General features: G+C 39.9%; 2 protein-coding genes across 2 annotated transcripts in view; both read right to left on the bottom strand.

Moving 5' to 3' along the window:
* Positions 1–1,306, bottom strand: part of LOC138037678 (putative ankyrin repeat protein RF_0381) — a 1,736-nt gene extending 430 nt beyond the window's left edge. Inside the window, exons 1-2 of the mRNA XM_068883579.1 lie at positions 1,192–1,306; positions 1–484 (exon numbers count right to left, since the gene is read on the bottom strand). The exon at positions 1–484 is cut by the window's left edge and continues 430 nt beyond it. Of these exons, the coding sequence (XP_068739680.1) occupies positions 1–484; positions 1,192–1,306 (599 nt within the window). The remainder of the gene's footprint in view (positions 485–1,191) is intronic.
* Positions 1,307–1,534: 228 nt separating this feature from the next.
* Positions 1,535–22,063, bottom strand: LOC138037677 (serine/threonine-protein phosphatase 6 regulatory ankyrin repeat subunit B-like). The gene is made up of 5 exons (XM_068883578.1): positions 21,785–22,063; positions 14,697–15,876; positions 5,449–6,081; positions 3,964–5,154; positions 1,535–3,573 (listed from the first exon to the last, which is right to left on the bottom strand). Exons 2-5 carry the CDS (start codon positions 15,853–15,855, stop codon positions 1,535–1,537), a joined length of 5,022 nt encoding a protein of 1,673 aa, XP_068739679.1. The 5' UTR covers positions 15,856–15,876; positions 21,785–22,063.
* Positions 22,064–22,500: the final 437 nt, after the last annotated feature.

Below are 22,500 nucleotides of genomic sequence, written 5' to 3'. Positions count from 1 at the left end.
TCAATGATGACATCATTACCGCCTTGCGCAGCATAGTGTAGCAATGTCCACCCGTTGTTGTTTTTCAAAGTAGGATCTGATTTTCTTTCTATTAGGACACTGAATGCATCTAATCTACCACAAAGGGCTGCAATCATCAATGGCGTTGCTCCGTTGCTGCTTCTTGAATCAATGTCAAGTCCAAGAGACAGTAGCTTCTCAATGATGACATCATTACCGCCTTGTGCAGCATAGTGTAGCAATGTCCACCCGTTGTTGTTTTTCAAAATAGGATCTGATCTTCTTTCTATTAGGACACTGAATGCATCTAATCTACCCTCACGAGCTGCAATCATCAATGGCGTTGCTCCATTGCTGCTTCTTGAATCAATGTCAAGTCCAAGAGACAGTAGCTTCTCAATGATGACATCATTATCGCCTTGCGCAGCATAGTGTAGCAATGTCTCCCCGTTGTTGTTTTTCAAAGTAGGATCTGATTTTCTTTCTGTTAGGACACTGAATGCATCTAATCTACCCTCACGAGCTGCAATCATCAATGGCGTTGCTCCATTGCTGCTTCTTGAATCAATGTCAAGTCCAAGAGACAGTAGCTTCCGATTTTTGATACCCTGTTTAAGACATTTAACCCAGTTTAAGACAAAAGATGATAAATTTGATACCCTGTCCAAGACAAAATTCCCTAAAAACATGCGCTGGCTGGCTGCAAGTCCCCATTAAGCCCTTATAAGGGAGTAGCAACCCCCCCCCCCCCCTCCCCGGGGGAGGGGGGCATATTACAAGTTTTAACCCTTTAAGTACTAGCCACGCATATATGCCTGGTTAGTACTTAAAGGGTTAGTACTTAAACGTCATGAAAGTGTGTTAATAGCACCGACTGACTGGCAAGACGGTATCACAGTCTGAAATCCCGAGGTGATTGCCGATTTCAACCATATTACACTGTTCCTTTGACAAAAAATCAAGAAAGGCCAGGACTTTCCTACGAGGATAACACCACAAAAAGCACTACTTATCGCGAATTTTCTATTGGGACTTAGCACTCGAGCTGTTTCCTATTAGAGTTTAGTGGCGTGCTCCCCTTTTTCATTACCATGAATTGCTGCCTACCTCAGTTGTGTCAAACCATCGCTTCTCCTTGAATCAATGTCAAGTCCAATAACAGTAGCTTCTCAATGATGACATCACTATCACCTTGTGCTGCATAGTGTAGCAATCTCCACCCGTTGTTGTTTTTCAAAGTAGGATCTGATTTTCTTCCTATTAGGATACTGAATGCGACTAATCTACCATGATAAGCTGCAATCATCAATGGAGTTGCTCCATCGGTGCGTCTTGAATCAATGTCAAGTCCAAGAGACAGTAGCTTCTCAATAATGACATGATTACCACCTCCTCCAGCACAGTGTAGCAATGTCTCCCCGTTGTTTTTTTTTTTTTAAGTAGAATCTGATTTTCTTTCTATTAGGACACTGAATGCATCTAATCTACCCTCAAGAGCTCCAATCATCAATGGCGTTGCTCCATTGCTGCTTCTTCAATCAATGTCAAGTTTAAAAGACAGTAGCTTCTCAATGATGACACGATTATCGCCTTGCGCAGCATAGTGTAGCAATGTAAACCCGTTGTTGCTTTTCAAAGTAGGATCTGATTTTCTTTCTATTAGGACATTGAATGCATCTAATCTACCACAAAGGGCTGCAATCATCAATGGCGTTGCTCCATTGCTGATTCTTGAATCAATGTCAAGTCCAAGAGACAGTAGCTTCTCAATGATGACATGATTATTCCCTTGCGCAGCATAGTGTAGCAATGTCCACCCGTTGTTGTTTTTCAAAATAGGATCTGATTTTCTTTCTATGAGGACACTGAATGCATTTAATCTACCACGACAAGCTGCAATCATCAATGGCGTTGCTCCATTGCTGCTTCTTGAATCAATGTCAAGTCCAAGAGACAGTAGCTTCTCAATGATGACATCATTACCGCCTTGCGCAGCATAGTGTAGCAATGTCCACCCGTTGTTGTTTTTCAAAGTAGGATCTGATTTTCTTTCTATTAGGACACTGAATGCATCTAATCTACCACAAAGGGCTGCAATCATCAATGGCGTTGCTCCATTGCTGCTTCTTGAATCAATGTCAAGTCCAAGAGACAGTAGCTTCTCAATGATGACACGATTATTGCCTTGCGCAGCATAGTGTAGCAATGTCTCCCCGTTGTTGTTTTTCAAAGTAGGATCTGATTTTCTTTCTATTAGGACACTGAATGCATCTAATCTACCATGATAAGCCGCAATCATCAATGGCGTTGCTCCGTTGCTGCTTCTTGAATCAATGTCAAGTCCAAGAGACAGTAGCTTCTCAATGATGACATCATTACTGCCTTGCGCAGCATAGTGTAGCAATGTCCACCCGTTGTTGTCTTTCAAAGTAGGATCTGATTTTCTTTCTATTAGGACACTGAATGCATTTAATCTACCACAAAGGGCTGCAATCATCAATGGCGTTGCTCCGCTGCTCCTTCTTGAATCAATGTCAAGTCCAAGAGACAGTAGCTTCTTAATGATGACATGATTATCGCCTTCCGCAGCATAGTGTAGCAATGTCTCCCCGTTGTTGTTTTTCAAAGTAGGATCTGATTTTCTTTCTATGAGGACACTGAATGCATTTAATCTACCCTCACAAGCTGTAATCATTAATGGCGTTGCTCCATCGCTTGTTCTTGAATCAATGTCAAGTCCAAGAGACAGTAGCTTCTCAATGATGACATGATTACCGCCTCCTTCAGCACAGTGTAGCAATGTCTCCCCGTTGTTGTCTTTCAAAGTAGGATCTGATTTTTTTTCCATTAGGACACCGAATGCATCTAATCTACCCTCACGACCTGCAATCATCAATGGTGTTGCTCCATTGCTGCTTCTTGAATCAATGTCAAGTCCAAGAGATAGTAGCTTCTCAATGATGACATGATTATCGCCTTTGGCAGCATAGTGTAGCAATGTCTTCCCGCTGTTGTTTTTCAAAGTAGGATCTGATTTTCCTTCTATGAGGACACTGAATGCATTTAATCTACCACAAAGGGCTGCAATCATCAATGGCGTTGCTCCGCTGCTCCTTCTTGAATCAATGTCAAGTCCAAGAGACAGTAGCTTCTCAATGATGACATGATTATCGCCTTCCGCAGCATAGTGTAGCAATGTCTCCCCGTTGTTGTTTTTCCAGGTATAATCTGAATTTCTTTCTATGAGGACACTGAATGCATTTAATCTACCACGACAAGCTGTAATCATTAATGGCGTTGCTCCATCGCTTGTTCTTGAATCAATGTCAAGCCCAAGAGACAGTAGCTTCTCAATGATGACATGATTATCGCCTTCCGCAGCATAGTGTAGCAATGTCTCCCCGTTGTTGTTTTTCAAAGTAGGATCTGATTTTCTTTCTATGAGGACACTGAATGCATTTAATCTCCCACGACAAGCTGTAATCATTAATGGCGTTGCTCCATCGCTTGTTCTTGAATCAATGTCAAGTCCAAGAGACAGTAGCTTCTCAATGATGACCTGATTACCGCCTTCTGCAGCACAGTGTAGCAATGTCTCCCCGTTGTTGTTTTTCAAAGTAGGATCTGATTTTCTTTCCATTAGGACACTGAATGCATCTAATCTACCCTCACGAGCTGCAATCATCAATGGCGTTGCTCCATTGCTGCTTCTTGAATCAATGTCAAGTCCAAGAGACAGTAGCTTCTCAATGATGACATCATTACCGCCTTGGGCAGCATAATGTAGCAATGTCCCCCCTTTGTTGTTTTTCAAAGTAGGATCTGATTTTCTTTCTATTAGGACACTGAATGCATCTAATCTACCCTCACGAGCTGCAATCATCAATGGCGTTGCTCCATTGCTGCTTCTTGAATCAATGTCAAGTCCAAGAGACAGTAGCTTCTCAATGATGACATCATTACCGCCTTGCGCAGCATAGTGTAGCAATGTCTCCCCGTTGTTGTTTTTCAAAGTAGGATCTGATTTTCTTTCTATTAGGACACTGAATGCATCTAATCTACCATAAAGGACTCCAATCATCAATGGCGTTGCTCCATTGCTGCTTCTTGAATCAATGTCAAGTCCAAGAGACAGTAGCTTTTCAATGATGACATGATTATCGCCTTGCGCAGCATAGTGTAGCAATGTCCACCCGTTGTTGTCTTTCAAAGTAGGATCTGATCTTCTTTCTATTAGGACACTGAATGCATCTAATCTACCACAAAGAGCTGCAATCATCAATGGCGTTGCTCCATTGCTGCTTCTTGAATCAATGTCAAGTCCAAGAGACAGTAGCTTCTCAATGATGACATCATTACCGCCTTGCGCAGCATTATGTAGCAATGTCCACCCGTTGTTGTTTTTCAAAGTAGCATCTGATTTTCTTTCTATGGGGACACTGAATGCATTTAATCTACCACGACAAGCTGCAATCATCAATGGCGTTGCTCCATTGCTGCATCTTGAATCAATGTCAAGTCCAAGAGACAGTAGCTTCTCAATGATGACATGATTATCGCCTTCCGCAGCATAATGTAGCAATGTCCACCCGTTGTTGTTTTTCAAAGTAGGATCTGATTTTCTTTCTATTAAGACACTGAATGCATCTAATCTACCACAAAGGGCTGCAATCATCAATGGCGTTGCTCCGCTGCTCCTTCTTGAATCAATGTCAAGTCCAAGAGACAGTAGCTTCTTAATGATGACATGATTATCGCCTTCCGCAGCATAGTGTAGCAATGTCTCCCCGTTTTTGTTTTTCAAAGTAGGATCTGATTTTCTTTCTACGAGGACACTGAATGCATTTAATCTACCACGACTAGCTGTAATCATTAATGGAGTTGTTCCATCGCTTGTTCTTGAATCAATGTCAAGTCCAAGAGACAGTAGCTTCTTAATGATGACATCATTATCGCCGTGCGAAGCATAGTGTAGCAATGTCTCCCCGTTGTTGTCTTTCAAAGTAGGATCTGATCTTCTTTCTATTAGGACACTGAATGCATCTAATCTACCCTCACGAGCTGCAATCATCAATGGCGTTGCTCCATTGCTGCTTCTTGAATCAATGTCAAGTCCAAGAGACAGTAGCTTTTCAATGATGACATGATTATTGCCTTGCGCAGCATAGTGTAGCAATGTCCACCCGTCGTTGTTTTTCAAAGTAGGATTTGATTTTCTTTCCATTAGGACACTGAATGCATCTAATCTACCCTCACGAGCTGCAATCATCAATGGCGTTGCTCCATTGCTGCTTCTTGAATCAATGTCAAGTCCAAGAGAGAGTAGCTTCTCAATGATGACATGATTATTCCCTTGCGCAGCATAGTGTAGCAATGTCCACCCGTCGTTGTCTTTCAAGGTAGGAGCTGATTTTTTTTGTATTAGGACAGTGTATGCATCTAATCTACCACAAAGGGCCGCAATCATCGATGGCGTTGCTCCATTGCTGCTTCTTGAATCAATGTCAAGTCCAAGAGACAGTAGCTTCTTAATGATGACATCATTACCGCCTTGCGCAGCATAGTGTAGCAATGTCCACCCGTTGTTGTTTTTCAAAGTAGGATCTGATCTTCTTTCTATTAGGACACTGAATGCATCTAATCTACCCTCACGAGCTGCAATCATCAATGGCGTTGCTCCATTGCTGCTTCTTGAATCAATGTCAAGTCCAAGAGACAGTAGCTTCTCAATGATGACATCATTATCGCCGTGCGAAGCATAGTGTAGCAATGTCTCCCCGTTGTTGTTTTTCAAAGTAGGATCTGATTTTCTTTCTATTAGGACACTGAATGCATCTAATCTACCATTAGAAGCTGCAATCATCAATGGCGTTGCTCCATTGCTGTTTCTTGAATCAATGTCAAGTTCAATAGACAGTATTTTCTCAATAGTATTGACGTCTCCAACCTTAGCGGCTGAGTGCAGTAGTGATTCTTCACTATTGCTTTTCATACTGTTCGCATGCTTTGCATTAGAATGTCCATTTGCGTTTGAATCTATCCGTTGATCGTTCTGCTGGTTGGACGAAGAATTACCACACCCTATAGACAGAACATAGTACGAAATAAGTATTTAAGCCATCTTCCGTTAATTTCAATTTCCCTTTTTTGCAGTCACTGTTTAAACTATTGAATAATTCTCAAGTTTATAAGTTAAATATATATTGACTTGTGTTAAATGAAACACAAGTCTGCAGCTTAAAATTAAGGTGGCTCAAAACGGTTTTGTTATTTTTTTTACTACAACAATCTTTGGTTTCTTTCCTTGAAAAGGAAACAATGCCCAATTATTGTTTAACAAGTTTTGATCTTTTCTTTTGTGACATAATAGGTTACTATAGCAACAACATAGTCTCTTAAGTCACGTTTAATCCTGTAACTCAAAAATGGTAGTTTTAAACAAATCTATACCGTAGGCTCAGCGCCACATTAATTTTCGATAACTTAAGATGGCTCTTCGATACCCTTTTCAAGGAAACAAACTAAAAATTGTGGTAGTTTCGATCAATCAAAGAACTAGTGTTAAAAAATAACGAATCAGTTTTGAGCCACCTTAAAAACATCACTAATTTTCTGCAGTCATCGACAAAGTTACCTATACCACGCTACCTATTTATCGCCTTTAAAAGTGGTAGACAAAGTTGAGTTTAAGTGGACGTCAATCCACGAAAAGCTGTTGTAATGATTTGAAAACAACACGGCCGAAGCACTAATACTTCAACTCAGTAAGAAAAAGGTAAACCGGTTCAAAAGTTATCGTTTAAAGGATGCCGTTTCTTTTTTAAAGGAAACGTTTAATTTTCACTGTGTGCGATGTATTTGGAATAAAAACTGCACTGTACATGTAGGGTAATTCAAACTGTTTTAAGAGCAAACCAAAACAAGTTCTTTGAAGATTGAGTGCAAGTTTTCAATGGGCAAGTCGATTGAATTCAACAAAACGTGATGCAACTGTTACTTGTGTAAGTATGTACAAGACCCGGGGTACAAGACAAACCAGGAGCTCACAAATCCAGTACTCAGAAGTTGTCCTGATCAACGGAGAACTATGAGTAAAGGATTGTGTGACCAGGGACCACTTAATTAACCCCAAAATAGCTCATTTGCATGCCATGTGTGTCCACGTTTTGTAGGTCTACTAATTTGTAAGCGACAAAAGACATTTTTGTGTAGTCTTGTTGACTGATTGAATAAACGGCATACCCAGTATCGTATGCCATTAAATGATTTATTTGTTTATTTGTTAATTGAAATTTGGTTTTATCAACAGAGTCGATAATGTAAATTGGCCACCGTACAGAGAAGGTGTTCGCGGAATCGGTCGCCTAGTCGTCTGCCTGTCTCGCCAATGTTGAGAAGAATGACAAGGATGTATCTTAGCCAGTCGTTCATCATTTTAATCTCCCTAACCACTCCATAAAACACATGGCTATCTGCGGCCTTTCCCTACATCTAGGTACGACGGAAAGCCGCAAGAATCTGGAACAAAAATTCATTCCAAATCGGCACTCTTAATCCTCACGGTATTAACGAACGCTTTTCATTTAACTAATGTATTCCTATTTTTCACGTTGCCATGTTACCACCAATAGCATAGCTCCTACTCTACTATAAAAACTACATGTAACCCACAATTTCTCGATTCGCTCTGACGAAGGGCTAACGCTCGAAACGTCAGCTTTTAGAATCTCTGTACGGTGGCCAATTTACATTATCAACTCCGTTGATGAAACCCAAATTTTTGTATACTACTTCCCTACCGACGCAGCACCACATTTTCTTTAGAGACTACCCCATTCATGGGAATCTTAATCTCATTTGTTTGTTTTCTTTTTTTTTTTTTCTTTTTTTCCTTTCTTTTTTTTCCGTGTCGGTAAAAGTCTTGCCTGTCACTCCCCAGCTAAGTGGTGTCTTTGTGCATACAGCCTTCTGCTCGTATTTTCTTAGGATAGAGTGGGTAGTGGAAATGCGTAGATTTCTCTGGTGAACACAGTAGAATGATAAACTTAACCGGCAATGGCGTCGAACGTCATGTAACGCGAATGGCGTTTTAGTGGATCCTTAAACAAAATATACCCTTATGGAGCTCAATAATGGAAAGTCAGTTGGATAAACTAGGCAGGCGGTAAAAAACCAACACCTGGAATCTCAAAAGCGACGAGTAATGGACTTCGACAACAATCTGTCGCCCGTCGAGCCGAAATCAAAGTGAGCTGTATTTCTAAAATAATATTTTACCAAGTGTGCTGTTATGTAGAACACTGAAACCAAATGGAAAATTCTCTGGTAACTTATGGGTGCAACAAAGACAGAGAACGAATCGAACACCTTACGTGGATCTGTGATCAACTCTGCACAGTCTTCAGGTAAAAAAAATAATTGGAAATGTGACAGCCAAGAATTATTTGAAAGAAAGCTTGTCGTGTATTTTGTGCTTCATTATTTAAGGAAAAGGTTCTTCATGTAAACGGTTTGATCCTGAAAGTTAGTTTGTTGCAATATTGCGCATATTTGACACGATTGAGTTTCTTCTCTTCACGCACGTAATGAAATAGAAGGGGGTTTTGCCTCTAATAGCAAATATGTTGTTTGTTTCAAAAAATTGATCGCTGGAAAAGGTGGCCTTTATGAATTCATCATGTTTTATGATATGCGAGCTTAACTGGATAGTTTTTATGGCAATAGTAAAGCATTTAACCTTGATTTCTACTCTCAAAATTACCTCCAGAACCTACTTTTTGCGTAGAATAAGCTTTTAGAATGATGTTCTTGTTTTGCATAAAGCAAGCTAACAAAATCTGTACCTTGCTGAGTTCGCATTTGTTAGCGTTACATGTAATAGTATTTTCGGTCCAATGCTTCTGTTTTGCAAAGGGGTATGGTCACCCATCCAGATACTAACCCCGCAGGATAATGTTAACTTTAGTAAATTTTAGTATTACAAAGCTGCTCAGAGGGCACGCTTAAACTTGTGGTGAAAAAAGTTGTGAAGGAGCTTGAAAACTATCAACATGTCATCCCAGAAGCCAATGTTTATAACTTCCCATTTATTTTCTTCAATCTTTCTGGGTTCAGTACTTTGCTAGTAACCACATGTCTTCTCAGGCTATTTACCCAAGACTTCTACCATGGCACTACAATGATAGACAATACTGACCAAAACAATATCGTGCACTGTTAGAACTACATATTACGCAAGGACAACTTGAATCTCCTGGAAGACAACACACAGCTCAGTTGACATTTTATATGGAATAAATCGCTGTGTTACGTCACTACCACGCGTAAGCAATGCGTGTTTATTTTTTTTTTAAGAGGACAGGAATTTCTTCTTTCTGACGAATGATTGATTAATAGGCCGGTAGCCAGGTTTTTAACCTCAGAAAAGGATCTGTTTCGTCGTACGAACGTGTGAGGATCTGTGAGCCAAAGGGCCTCTGCTGGTATGACTTCTGGGTGACCCCTTAAATGGTCTTAATGACCCCCCAACTTGAAAAAAATTGTCTGAAACGGTGCACGTACCACAGGCAACCCAGTGTACCCTCTGGCTTATCTATTTTTTTATTTATTTCGTTTTATTTTTTTTTTTGGAGGGAGGGGAGGAGGATAGGGTCTAAAAGTATTTGCCACGAGTAAACAAGGATGACCACGGGTGACCACAAGTGAGCACGAGTTACGAGTTACCACGGGTGACCACGAGTGACCTTGTCATTCTTCTCAACATCGCGAAGGTGTTCACGGAATCGATCGCTTAGTCGTCTACCTGTCTCGCCAATGTTGAGACTAGTCTGGACTATACATTGCAGATTGCATATGGAATGAAGGGAAACCCAAAATACTAAAGAAAACTTTACAGCAAAACGATTATAATAATAGTCATAAATATCACATGACCATTTTATTTGGCACAACCCAATTAATGATGTCAATGATCAACCCTTAGCTTTGGAAAATTCCTTTCAACTTTCAATTGTGTTGCCGACGATGTCTGAACAAGTACTTCATTGAGTTTTGCGTCGTAAACTCACTACTCCTGGCGTCACAGTAATAGTCCGGCCATTTTCTTAGCTTATATATCCTTTGGGTAGTGAACAATTCGTATAAATATATTTTTATTACGACTATCCCCTTTTATTACACCTAATCTCTCCGTATGATTCCAAAAATACATATATGTCCTTATGTTCCGTAAAGAAGCTAGAAATACAAGCTTTTTTTATCGCTCTCCTGTACGTTTGTTTGACACATAAAGTAATGGTAAACCTGTGTGTGAGAACGGGAAGTGATAACATGACCCAGTTTGTTAATTACATGACATTACCTTACCTTGAGTTAAGAAGAAACAATATTCATTAAGGGGAGGAAGGAACGTTCCTCAGTTCAACTTAAGTTCCCTTATTGTGTCGATTTATAGGGCTTTCTTATTCCATTTGATAATAAGTAAATTTCAGTTACTGTTTTCCACCAGTAAAAAAAATTCATTACTTCACGCTCTGAAGTTGAATTTTTGTTATGTCTAGTAGAGGAAGAGTAGATAGCAGTAGCAGAACGTTGGTCGCCTGGTGTCTCAAAGGAAATATTTAAATCTAACGCTTGGCGTGTTTTAAAAAAGTTAAGTAACTTGGTGACATAATAAAACATACGTTTTGCTGTAGTTACAGTTTTTTTCTTTTCATTTAAACTTTTTTTGCCGTTTTTTTCAATTATCGGACGTATGCCAAGGAAAATCTTCAGTCAGTAGTCTCCCTTATTATATGACTAGCTCCGTGAGCGGGCAAGATGAACCAAATCGCGCGCTGTGATTGGCTACCCGAGCGGGCAAGATAGAGCTATTTTGCCCGCTCGGGATTTCTCGCTTGGTACCGCAAGATCAAAGATCAGTTTTTGGTGTTTTAAGTCATATAATAAATCCTTTATTGACCAAGCTTGTTCTGTCAAGATAGCTGGATATTGGTATCGTTCTTTTTTTGCGTGTTTATGGTCCTCCACTTCCTCTCGGTCCATAAAAACAAAAAAAGAATTTGGCAAATATCCAGCAATCTTGACAGAACAAGCTTGGTCAATAACCCATATTTCTAATAGATACGGTATTTGATGAAATGATGTGAATGTGACGTCATAGTAACAAAACGGAGATATTTTGATTCAATCTCACTCGTGGTCACTCGTGGTCACCCGTGTTCACCCGTGGTCACTCGTGGTCACTCGTGTCGTGAGTACTTTTAGACCCTATCGGGGAGGGGATATTTTAAAGATACATGCACAGATAATATGTTTATCTGAGTACCATTAAAATAACATTGCAAAAGCAACACAGAACGTGCCAAATTTACAAGTCTAAATACACTACATTCTGTCATAGCAGGTAGAAACCACATTTAAAAAGGTGATCATAACCATGAGACCAAGCTTCCTGTGTTAAAATGAATCAATTGTTGGTATCCAGACACATAACTTAATGACCCACACTTCAGTAAGTAAGGTTATATAATAAGCAAACCTTCGGTTGTCAAAGGACTGTGAAAGGCTTTTAGATGGGCATGGTTCTTTCCCCTTGATGTCCGTACAGGTAGATTTGTCATTGGTGAAATTTGACTCATCATTTGCAAAATTATAAACTTCTGAAAAAAGCTCAGCTAGATTAGCTTCTTAGTTATTCTGAGTTCTGAGTTACTGTTCCCTATATATTTGTAAATCTCTTTTTCCACTTAAACAAGCTAATAAAGTTGTTGTTGTTGTTGTTGTTGATAATGTAGGGCCACAGAATTAATAATACAACTTTGCTTGTTTGGCTTTGTCATGAGTATCTGACACCCACTTATCCGGTTTTTACAACTGTCTGTAATCATTATTGATTATGTATCTCATGCTTCGTGGTAGTTTGATTGAAGCTAAGGTCAAATGTTCACTCTGACTATTATTTTATCACTGGATACTATGATATTATCTCTTTCGTAGACTCCGCACCAGCTGCCCATGTTGAGCGAGATATCTGACTAACCTAGAGCGAGAATTCAGATGATTTAAATGATGGAGTCAGTTACAGCTGGCCATTCATAAAACCAAATAAAGCCGGTTTTAGGGAAGTGTGCTCGAAAGGTGTCTGTAAAGAGAAAAATGACTGTAGAAACATTTCTGTTACCTTTAGTGATTGAATGTAGAAATAACAGACGTTTAGTCCCTTTACAGATGGATTAAGGCCCCGACCACACTGTTTCGTTTTCGTTTGAAAACCCATAAGTTTTGATGCGTTTTCACCCGTCGTCCACACTAAAACTCCCGAAAACGCTGATGAAAACGGAGACTTTCGAAAACGGTTTCGAAAGTTGGAGTCTTTTGAAAACGCTCCGGTTGCAGTGTGGATAGACGAAAACGGAGACTTTTGAGAACAATTGCGTAAAAGCGCAAAGAAACACTAGTGCGGTTAGGTGAAAACGGAGGCTTTTGGAAAGGATGACGTCAAAAGCGTGGGAGAATTTTGAAGCCTGTTGTTTTCATCGTCAGGTGAAAACGATACGAAAACGCTGGTGTGCATGGATGGAAATATTTTTGGAAAACGGAGCATGTTGAAACGAATTAGTGTCGATAGGGCCTAAGTCAAAGACTAAAATAATTTGAAGTCTGGGACAGGATTAAGCTATCACTGATGCCTAACTTGATAACGCGTTTCAAATCCTGTTAACAGAGGTCAAGTATGTACAGCTCCAAAAACAGAAAAAAGCCCTTGCAACAACCTTAGCCTCCCACGCAGTCGTTTTTAGGGGAGTCATATTTCGCCTTCTTCGCCTGATTACATTCCTTTCCCATTCATGTTTGATATGCGACTGTTCCTAACACTGAATCTGTCACACTACACATCTTGCCGGGCATCTTGCACCCACCGTGTGACAGGAGAGGCCTTTATCAAAGGCGATTCTATCAGACTTCTAGGAACAAATTCCTCGGAGAAAAGCTTTCCAGGAATTTCTCTCTCTAATTTAAAAACACGCCTTCATGCGCGTGGATATCGCAAACATTTGGCAGAGAGAACATTATCAAAAGTTCGCCAGCAGATCGTCGGAATAGACCAATTCGGCTAATTCAATGTTGTACCCAATTCAAATCTCTCGGGGTTAAGATTCTTTGTGTGTTGAATTTGCATGACAATGAAGCATTCACTGTTAAATGATATGGAAATACTTGGAACAAAACGATTTATTCCCAAAAGATTTGACTTGGGTACAACATTGAGTTAGCCGAATTGGTCTATTACAACAAAAGAAACAGACTCACGTGGAAATAATAATAATAATAATAATAATAATAATGCAACTCTTTCCTGATTCCAAAAACAAACGTTCTGGATTACAATTACAGTAAGATAAATTTAAAGAGACATCTATTCACAAAACAAAGCTTGAACCGTTCGGTTCTTATCTGTGCCTGGGAGTATATAGGAATGACCTCTATGTCTAAGTAAATTAGGTTTACTGGGTGACAAGAGGTCTGCCAAAGGGATATCGATGGAGCTGATGATGCCTTTCCAACATTACCATTTGTCACGACATTTCATCCAGTCGTGAATAAAACTTGAAAAAAAAAATTTATGCACAGATGGAGATTTATTCAAAATCAACCACTGCTGAGGACCATTTTCAAAAAATGTCCTACTATGTCTTATAAAAGAGAAAAATCACTTTAAGACATGCTAGTCAGAGCTAAGCTTTGAAGGCAAAATAACCTACAAGTCGCCAACAAAAATCCACAGAAGGGAGTCTGTGTCGGTCTGTTTTTCGTAACATACAGCTTAATATATGTCCAGTTGGTAAAATGAAAATGTGTCGCTATTCGCTTTTACGAATTCCTAGATCGCAGACAACTGGAAAAGATTTAATAGAGTAACTTTCAATAGGAGCACACAATGTTTAATAAGTCCGTCATCGCCGCCATATTGTTCATTCCTGAATGCTGCTGGTGACTTCACTTTCCAGAATTTCAGTAGGTAAAATGCGATTGGCTAAGCAATGGGAAAAAAATTCTTATTGGCAGAACACTAAATTAAACTCGCCCATCCTGTGATTCCATCTACTGTATCACCTCCGGCACCCAATGTTATTTATTTGCCACAAACATTACAATGCTTTAAAATAATCTCCTAATAATACATTAATTACTTTTTAGTTATGTAGCGAGGAAGCCCAATAGAAGCTGGAAGCTTATTTTATAATAACAAATAATAATAAAGGAATGTTGTCTTCGGCTAGGCAGGCGTTTGTGGGGAGGGTGTGAAATACAACTACCCTAAAAACGACTGCGTGGGAGGTTAAAATAACTTAAAAGCTTCTGATCTTCGCAGGGTGCGGTATTAAATTACTTTTACAATGATGAGGCAGTGTGGCCCAGTGGTTAGGGCGCTTGCCTTGAGATCCGGAGATCCCGGGTTCAAGACCCGCTCTGACCACTCGTTGAATTTGATCCTGGTAGTCCCTGGTTCAACTTCCCAGCTGCACTTGTAAATAGCCAACTGGTTTGCCTCCGGCCAGTTGGGATTCTTAACAGTTGTTGTTATTCTGTTCCGTCGTTTCGTTGTGTTTCATTGGCCCTGAAAAGCCCCTATGGAGAGCGGTCAATTAAGTATGTACGTATGTATGATTTCACTAAAATAGAAAAAGACCTACCATCAAGGACTTTCTTCATCCTCTCGACAAGACCCTTGCATTGTTCTTCCCAAATGTATTTCTTGCCGTAGTTCTCGCGCAAATCTTTAGCTTCTTCCAGCCGTGTTTCTCTCTTTTTGGCCCAAATCTCCTTGATTTTTTTAGCCCACAACACAGCATCTTCAGAAGAAACTACATAATGGGAACCAAACCGAACCTCTTGAAGGGCTTTTCCGAATCCCGAGTTGTCACTTACAAGAACGGGTAGCCCTGCTGACAAGGCTTCCAGCGCGGCGAGGCCGAAACCTTCGGATCTCGATGGCAAGATAGCAATATCCACCTCAGAAAACTGTTGTTTCAATCGTTCCCTGGTTTTTATGAAAGTCCTTACTCTTAGTCGTTCTGGAGGAATACTAAAATTCTTCAAACGATCTGCTACTTCATCTTGATGCCTGTCTTGTGCGCCAACAAAGATGCAAATTGCATCATCGAGCTTACCTACAGCTCCAGCTGCGATGTCAAATCCCTTCAGAGAGAAATCTTCGGAATCGCCACGGCCAAAAGCTAAAACTCGACACTTGTTTCCGTCTTGCTTACCCTGTACTACGTTGAAAAACTCACTGAAAATGCCTGGCGTAAGGACAAACACGTCTTGGTCCTTCTCACAAAAGCGAAGGTAAGAGCGATAAGCCTCTGCAAGCTTAGGCCCGACTGCCACAACACAATCAGCCTCTACACAGAGATCCACTTCAAGTTGATGCTGCCTTTCCGCCTTAGAAATGGCATCGGAGTCATCCTTGAACATCCCCAGCTCCTCTGGATCGGTGTGCACGAACTGAATCCACTTACATTGACGATGGTCTCTTATTACTTGCGCGTGACGACCCAGTTCAACTCCATGTCCAACAATAAAGTCAATTTGAAGGTCATCTGGTGGAAAGGAAAGCCAATCGGTCTCTTCAAAACCGGTCATTTCTTTTGCCTGGATTAGGGACACTTTGTTGTTATGAGCCGCTTTCCTTTCCTCCTGGTCACATCGTGGGACCAAAACGGAGACCTTCACTTCAGGGCATTTAGCTAATTGTATGGCCAACTCTCTATTGAACGTTGACAACCTCCAACGGTTAGATCTCCACTCTAACGCCACCAATACTACCCTCAATTTTGAGGTTGATTCCATGGTTCTTGAATTCAACTGGACCTTCAATAAGCACATTTACTACGATTAGGGATATACTTTAAGTTTCCATTTACACTTATCCAAAGCGCCTTTTAAAAGAATGACGAATCAATAGCTGAAAATTGCCGCAACATTCCTGAAATTGCCAAACTGTTTAGAGTCATCAATGGCCGTATTTATACTAGAGGACGTCTAAGACATCTTAGACGTCTTAGACGACTAATATAAATACGGGAAATAAGGTGGACGCATTAAACGTCAGACGAATTAAACGTCTCAAGTTAAGTGCGTCTAAACGACGCAGTTAACAGACGTCTTAGTCGTCTCAGACGTCTAAGCCGTCTAGTATAAAGACGAGACGCACTAATCTGGGACGCACTTAGCAATGAAGTGCACACAGTCTCTTTGGTGATTAATCTCAGTGTCTTTTGAATAAAATTGTGAATTTGATTTCTAGCCGTCGAAGTTAAGTGCGTCCCGTATTTATATTAGTCGCACTTACGGCCAGACGTTGAATGCGTCTGGACGTCTTAGACGTCCTCTAGTATAAATACGGCCAATGAATCGGACATACCAAACTTTTGTACACTTAAGCTTTCCTTCAAACTCTTCAACCCTGTTATTAGTCCTGTTCCGGGACTCCCTCTTACCCCGCCCTGAAAATGGGCCTGGAACCCAGGCGGGAAAAGAGAGAGTCCTGTATTACTTGCAGGCGCATGCTCGGAATGACGCCATTTTTCCCCCCAAAACTGGGGGAAAAACCATATTTGGAAAAAGATTCCTTATTTGGGCATAGTTTATTCCGAGTGCTTTTACACTGGATACATGGGGATAATGTGAAAAAAGATTATAACGCCAAGTTTCTGGAGGCAATTGATTTGGCCTTGAAGAAATGCCACTTTACCTTTGTGCCTAAGGCGGAACAACTGCAAGCTATTCATGCAGTCGTTACCGGTAATGATGGTTTTGTTAAACCTGCAACAGGATTTGGCAAGTCTGTTTGCTACATGGTTGTTCATTAATATGTTTGCGATTTTCTACGATCCGAGTCCGATGTTAATTGTAAGTCAGTCCTTCTTATCGTGAGTCCCAATCGTGGAAGATCAGATGGATGACATGCGAAAGTATTGAATTTCGTGCCTGAAACCCAACTGAACAGCTGCATGATGTTGGCGCAGAAAAATATCAAATTTTGATTTAATTGCTCTCCCGAGACTCTTTGAAACTTACAGATATACTGTAGGTTGTGGGTGTGTATAGCCGAACGAAGACTCATAAATCTCCTGCTGGAACTCTTGTTTCTTGTTCATTATTTATAGTTCATTACTTCTGTCGATCTAGTTATGTGATAATTGCACTGACCAGTGAACATATATTTGATTTGCCCAGTAATTATTGAAACTGTGATTGTTTCAGAAGTTTAGGCCTACCAATTGTTTTTTCAAAATCGGGGACAAATTGTTTGGATACCCAATATAAAACAGTCAGGTAAAAAATGTCGTAAATGCTCTCAGTTTTATCAGGAATAATACACAAACACCGGTGACAAACAGAGTTTTTTTTTTTTTTGAGTAATTAGAGTGGAGTAATTTACTCAGACTAATAATTTTTCCTTAGAATAATTTTTCAACGCACTCTTCGCATTAAATCTTTCTTTCCTTACTAGGATAGACTTAGCCTTGGCCAAATGGCCAAGGTTTTATGTAGAGCTGCCTGTTGAGACTGCAATTGTTTTTATATCGGAAAAACTAAAAGACGATTGCATGACAGAAAAACTGAGCATGATTCCTGATAAAGTTAGATAAATAGTTAAACGAAATTGAATCACAACCTGGACTATTTGTTTCTTTACATACCAGTTTGTGTTGATAACGCAATTATGAAGCAATAATGTTCCTATTAAATTTATACATATATATGCAGTGGCTGATCCAGACCTTTTGAGTGTGTGAACCCCAAAAAAATTTTAGCCTCAATTTTTACCAGAATATATACTTTTTACCAAAATACGGGGGGTGGGGGGGTCGGGTCCCCCGGGCCCCTCCCCTAGATCCGCCACTGATATGCACAGTCAAACATCGATTATTCGGACGTTAATTGTCACGATTTTTTTTTCTGGTCAAAATTTGTTCGTAAATATTAATTATTAAGGATGAAATAATGCTACTTAAAAGCGTGTGTCACCTTGCTTTTATTGTTGCTACTTAAAAGCACTTTCCTTCTGAAACTCATTGTTAGAGGTAAAGTACTGCAGATAATATGAAATTCTGACTCCGAGCTGTTTTGTCGTTTAGTGAAATCCTATGCTATATCTACTAGTTCAGCCTTTGCATCGATTTATTGCGATCTTCTCTCAGTCGTTACATTTATTCGGCAATAATTTTCCAACACGGCAAATCACACAGTAATTTTCATATACGCTTTTTTGCCGGAGTTTCAAGGTCCCTTTATTTACATATCCAGCCTGGCATCTAATGCAATATGATTGGTTCATTCCGAGCATGCGCCTGCAAGTAATACAGGACTCTCTCTTTTCCCGCCTGGGTTCCAGGTCCATTTTCAGGGCGGGGTAAGACGGAGTCCCGGAACAGGACTACCCTGTTATGAAACAGGGTACCCTGTTGTACCATGGTGAGTACAATGGAACCCCTACATAACGAAGGCCTCAGTATAACAAACGATTTCATTCTGCCACGTATGGAACAGAACCCGATATAACGAACACTCGTGGGAACGAACAAATCTTTCTAGCCGCTTGGCATTTCGTTATATTTACGCGGAGGTGTGGTTACGAGACAGCGGGGATTTGAAAAGTGGTAAATAAGTTTTATGTTTCCTTTTTTTGTTATAACATTAATGGCAATCATTTACTAGTGGAAATCCAGTTATGGTTATTTACGCCTATTTTTCACAACTAACAGTCAAGTCTGTTACCTGGATGATTGCACCACAGATTAAGGACCTTATGAGAAATCGAGACTATCACAAAAAACGTGCAATAAAATATTCTTCACAGTCCCATTGGGAGAGTTTTTAAGAATTTCAATGAGGATTCCGTCCAAAGCACTCCATGGCAACGGCTCTTATCCAAATGTGTGAGGCCAGTGGCTTGAAATATGGAAAATGGGAAATTGAACTGTGTCATTTTTCTAGATAATAGAAAAGCATTTGATCCAATACACAAGAAATAAGATGGACAAACATTTTTGGTATCTCGGGCATAGAGCTAAAGTGGTTCGAATCGTATATGACAAATAGTCAGCAGCAATGCATTATCAATGGACAACCATCATCTAAGAATCAATTTACCTGCGGAGTGCCTCAGGACTCAATCCTGGGTCCATTGTTGTTCTTATTAAATACATTAACGATTTGCCGGAGTGTTTAAGTTGAGCTACTCCGCGCATTTATGCAAATCTTCTCTTCCTCTTACGATGCCAACGAACTAATCGTTAAACTAAATTCTGACCTCGCGCCAAGCCTCAGGAACTCTTTTGTTAGCAGGAATGCTGATCTGACTAATTACCATCTCCGCAATAGTGCTACAGATCTGACACTTCCTCAACCGAAGAGAGGGTTTCTAAAAAGCGGCGCAATGCTTTGGTTCCAACTCCCGAATGAAGAAAATCTAGCGGAATCGAGGCATTCCTTTAAAAATTTTATCAAAAACGTAAGTGGGTTTTATATATTAATACCCACCTACCTAACTACCTACCTACCAAACGTGATGCCTCTTTGCTTTGTATTGACTTTGCTACTTATGATGAATCCTTGCCATTAAATTATAAAGTGGGATTCATTTTTTAGCCTGAGGTGATGATTTCGAACGGAGATTTTGCACAGTCTCACGTGTGAGGGAAAAATGTTTGTAAACCCATTACTCAGACGACGGATCATTTCTTGGTGAAATATACTCAGTTTTCCTGCACTTACGATTAGCATTTACGCAAATGTTTCAAATTAAAGGAGAACGCCAATTCCGGAAGTGATGAAATTTGAATGGTTTTAAATCAAACGGTATTTCTACATTGAATCACTGTCATACTAGCCATTTACACGCAAGAAGTTCTAGTGCCCCATTCCGGAAAAAGAATTAGCGATATCACAACTTACTACCGCTTTTGCTCGCATTTGCGTGTCTGTGTTTCAGCGAGGGTGCAAAGAGTACATAAATTTCCTCTTTCTTAAAACTAAATCGCCTGGAAAGCTGTAATGTATCTGTAATTTTCACTGGATAGTCGAGAGAGTAGAAAGTAAATCGTAATTTTTAGAAAGATGACGACAATTTTTAATTTGGAAGACATGTTTCGATGTTACAGGGGCAGCGCCCAACGATAATATTCGCTGAGATGTGTGTTCGAGCGAGTCAAACTGTCCTAAGAATTTCGGTTCCACGTTGCCAAACAGCAGACGAGAAATTCTTTACTAAAACATCACCTAAAAGTTTTGCAACCAGGGAAAAGTAGTCCCTTACGTTTTTGGAAGGGCTATTTTTGCAATTTTTAGCACTTAAAATTAAAAGATCACCTAGCAGTTTCGGATGAGCAAATGGTTCGCTGCGAAGATCTTAGAAGGCCACGTTAATATTCTGCTAGCATTTTCTGAAATGAAGATATCATGCCCTAAAATTTTCGGACAAAAGATTTCCGAACAGACCAAATTCTTCTAGGTGATAAAAAACATCTCTTTAGACAGTATTTGTACATTACAAGGAGCCTAGAAATATCTCTGGAAGGCTTTTGGCTTAATTTGCTCGTTGGGTGCCTTTGATGTTACGAACATCATCGTCAAAGTGTTTGAAAAACCGTTAGGATTGATAACATATTTTAGTCACTCTTTAGAGATGGAATCCTCGTACGCGTCGACTTTCGTGTTCCGGCTCGGTTTAGGTCTTTGCCAAGCTACTTTCAGCATCTCGTTACTATGTTTCTCCCTCTAGGAATTAGTTATTGGGCTAAAATCGTCTCACTGAAACCGTCCACATGATTAGTAAACGTTGTGACAACGATGAAAATGCATTCGTTTTGAGGCAAAGCTGACTTAACTTTTGCTCATAAAGCTTCTGTAGTTAAGCCCTTAGTTCCTATACAGATTTGTATTTTCTGTTCTTTCTAAGCTTGGATTCTTGTGCTTTCACGCATGACAAAAGCATTGACATCGGCAGCCGAGTTTCATCTACAACATAAACAATACAATGCCAACTTCTCTAACTGCCTCTAAAACCAGAAACATACTTACTCTTCTAAATCAAATGTCAATACTTTAAGTTAATAATAAGTACATGTGATTTCTAACCCTGAGTGATTTTTAGACTATCAAGGGTTGTTAAAAACTTTGACAACAAAGATGCATCCTAATTACCATCGTCTCCACACAAGCGTTGCTCGAAGCTTAAACCATGAAATTTAAATGTACGGATTTGCTTCTCTTTTGGGGACAATTTCAACACTGATTCCACTGTTTCTTCACGTGTAAAAGAAAACGACAGAAATACTGTCCTTCTACTTACATGAGTTACACTTCCCGGTAATATTGTTTCTTGTTTGGGGAAGGGTTGATTGCAAAATGTTCTAGTAACGGCAAAACAAAGAACCCGCTGTACTTTACAAGGAAAAGCGTTGGTATCGCTTCTTCTTTGTCAGCTGAGACATGAAATCCAAAGCAATGAGCTATCGGAGTGAAGGTAATCAAGTCACTTGCAGCTCGATATGTGTGAATTAATTAACCATCTTATGGACGTCGGTAACATAAATGCACACTGTTAATGTTTCAATGGCGTATTGTAAACGTATTCGCTGATTATGCATTTGGGAAACACAGGACAAAAGTTATATCATAAGCATCTACTGTAGGATAGCAATTGCAAGACTCTTAATTCGGGAAAAAACGAACTACCGTTCGTTTCTCGCAAAGCCCAATGATATCTTACCTTGGCCTTGATTAGATTTCAAACACTTGTTGCCTTGTTTCGTTGTCCTCGGAACGTGATTCCGATGATAACAGCTGTTAAAAAGTTTCCGTGATTCCTCTTTGCTTTGTATTGGCTTTGCTAGTTATGATGAATTATAGTGGAGCGTAGATAAAGCGTAAGCGGAGCTCCCGGAGCACTATGGATAAGAAAATATGGTAACCCATCTCTGCTAGAACATTTGGTTTGGTTTTTCGTTGCTATAGTGTTTGTGAAACGATGAAAGACACCAAAGAAGGATATTTCACGGTGTAGACAAACTACAAATATCTTTGCAACTCTATTGTTGGGTAATACTTTAAGGGCCCTTATGACGTCATATCGGTTACCATGGCAACATGGCATTTCTGTACATTACTGCCAACATTAAGAGCAGTACAAGTGCAATTTTGTGTCAAGAAAGGTTTCTACATCTGAGCTTGCTAACTCGTTGCTTACACGTTTTTTCTCTCAATTAATTTGCAAAACCGTTTTCATTGGCATTCTCCCCCTTGCGTTTGCTGCGATTCCTTACAGTGTTTCTAAAATATTCCTAACATGATCTTGCAACTATTGTTAGTTAACATTTGATGTTGAAGAATAAAAATTGTTTATATTGTTTGTATTCCCCCTTTCAGTTCCTCACCACATTCACTGCATTACGTAGCTCCCACATAACACTTCAGAACATTAATTTT

Source organism: Montipora capricornis, chromosome 2 (assembly GCF_036669925.1).
Source record: "Montipora capricornis isolate CH-2021 chromosome 2, ASM3666992v2, whole genome shotgun sequence".
Classification (NCBI taxonomy): Eukaryota; Metazoa; Cnidaria; class Anthozoa; order Scleractinia; family Acroporidae; genus Montipora; species Montipora capricornis.
This window is presented reverse-complemented; position numbering and strand designations above follow the sequence as displayed.

What these genes read in the sequence shown, in the direction of transcription:
- LOC138037677 (XM_068883578.1), bottom strand. Translation starts at nt 15,855, where the DNA reads ATGGAATCAACCTCAAAATTGAGGGTAGTATTGGTGGCGTTAGAGTGG. An exon ending in GATGATTGCGGCCCTTTGTG is followed by an intron (nt 5,155 to 5,448) that starts GTAGATTAGATG and finishes ATGCTGCGCAAG; the next exon opens with GCAATAATCATGTCATCATT. An exon ending in ACACTATGCTGCGCAAGGCG is followed by an intron (nt 3,574 to 3,963) that starts GTAATGATGTCA and finishes ACTGTGCTGCAG; the next exon opens with AAGGCGGTAATCAGGTCATC.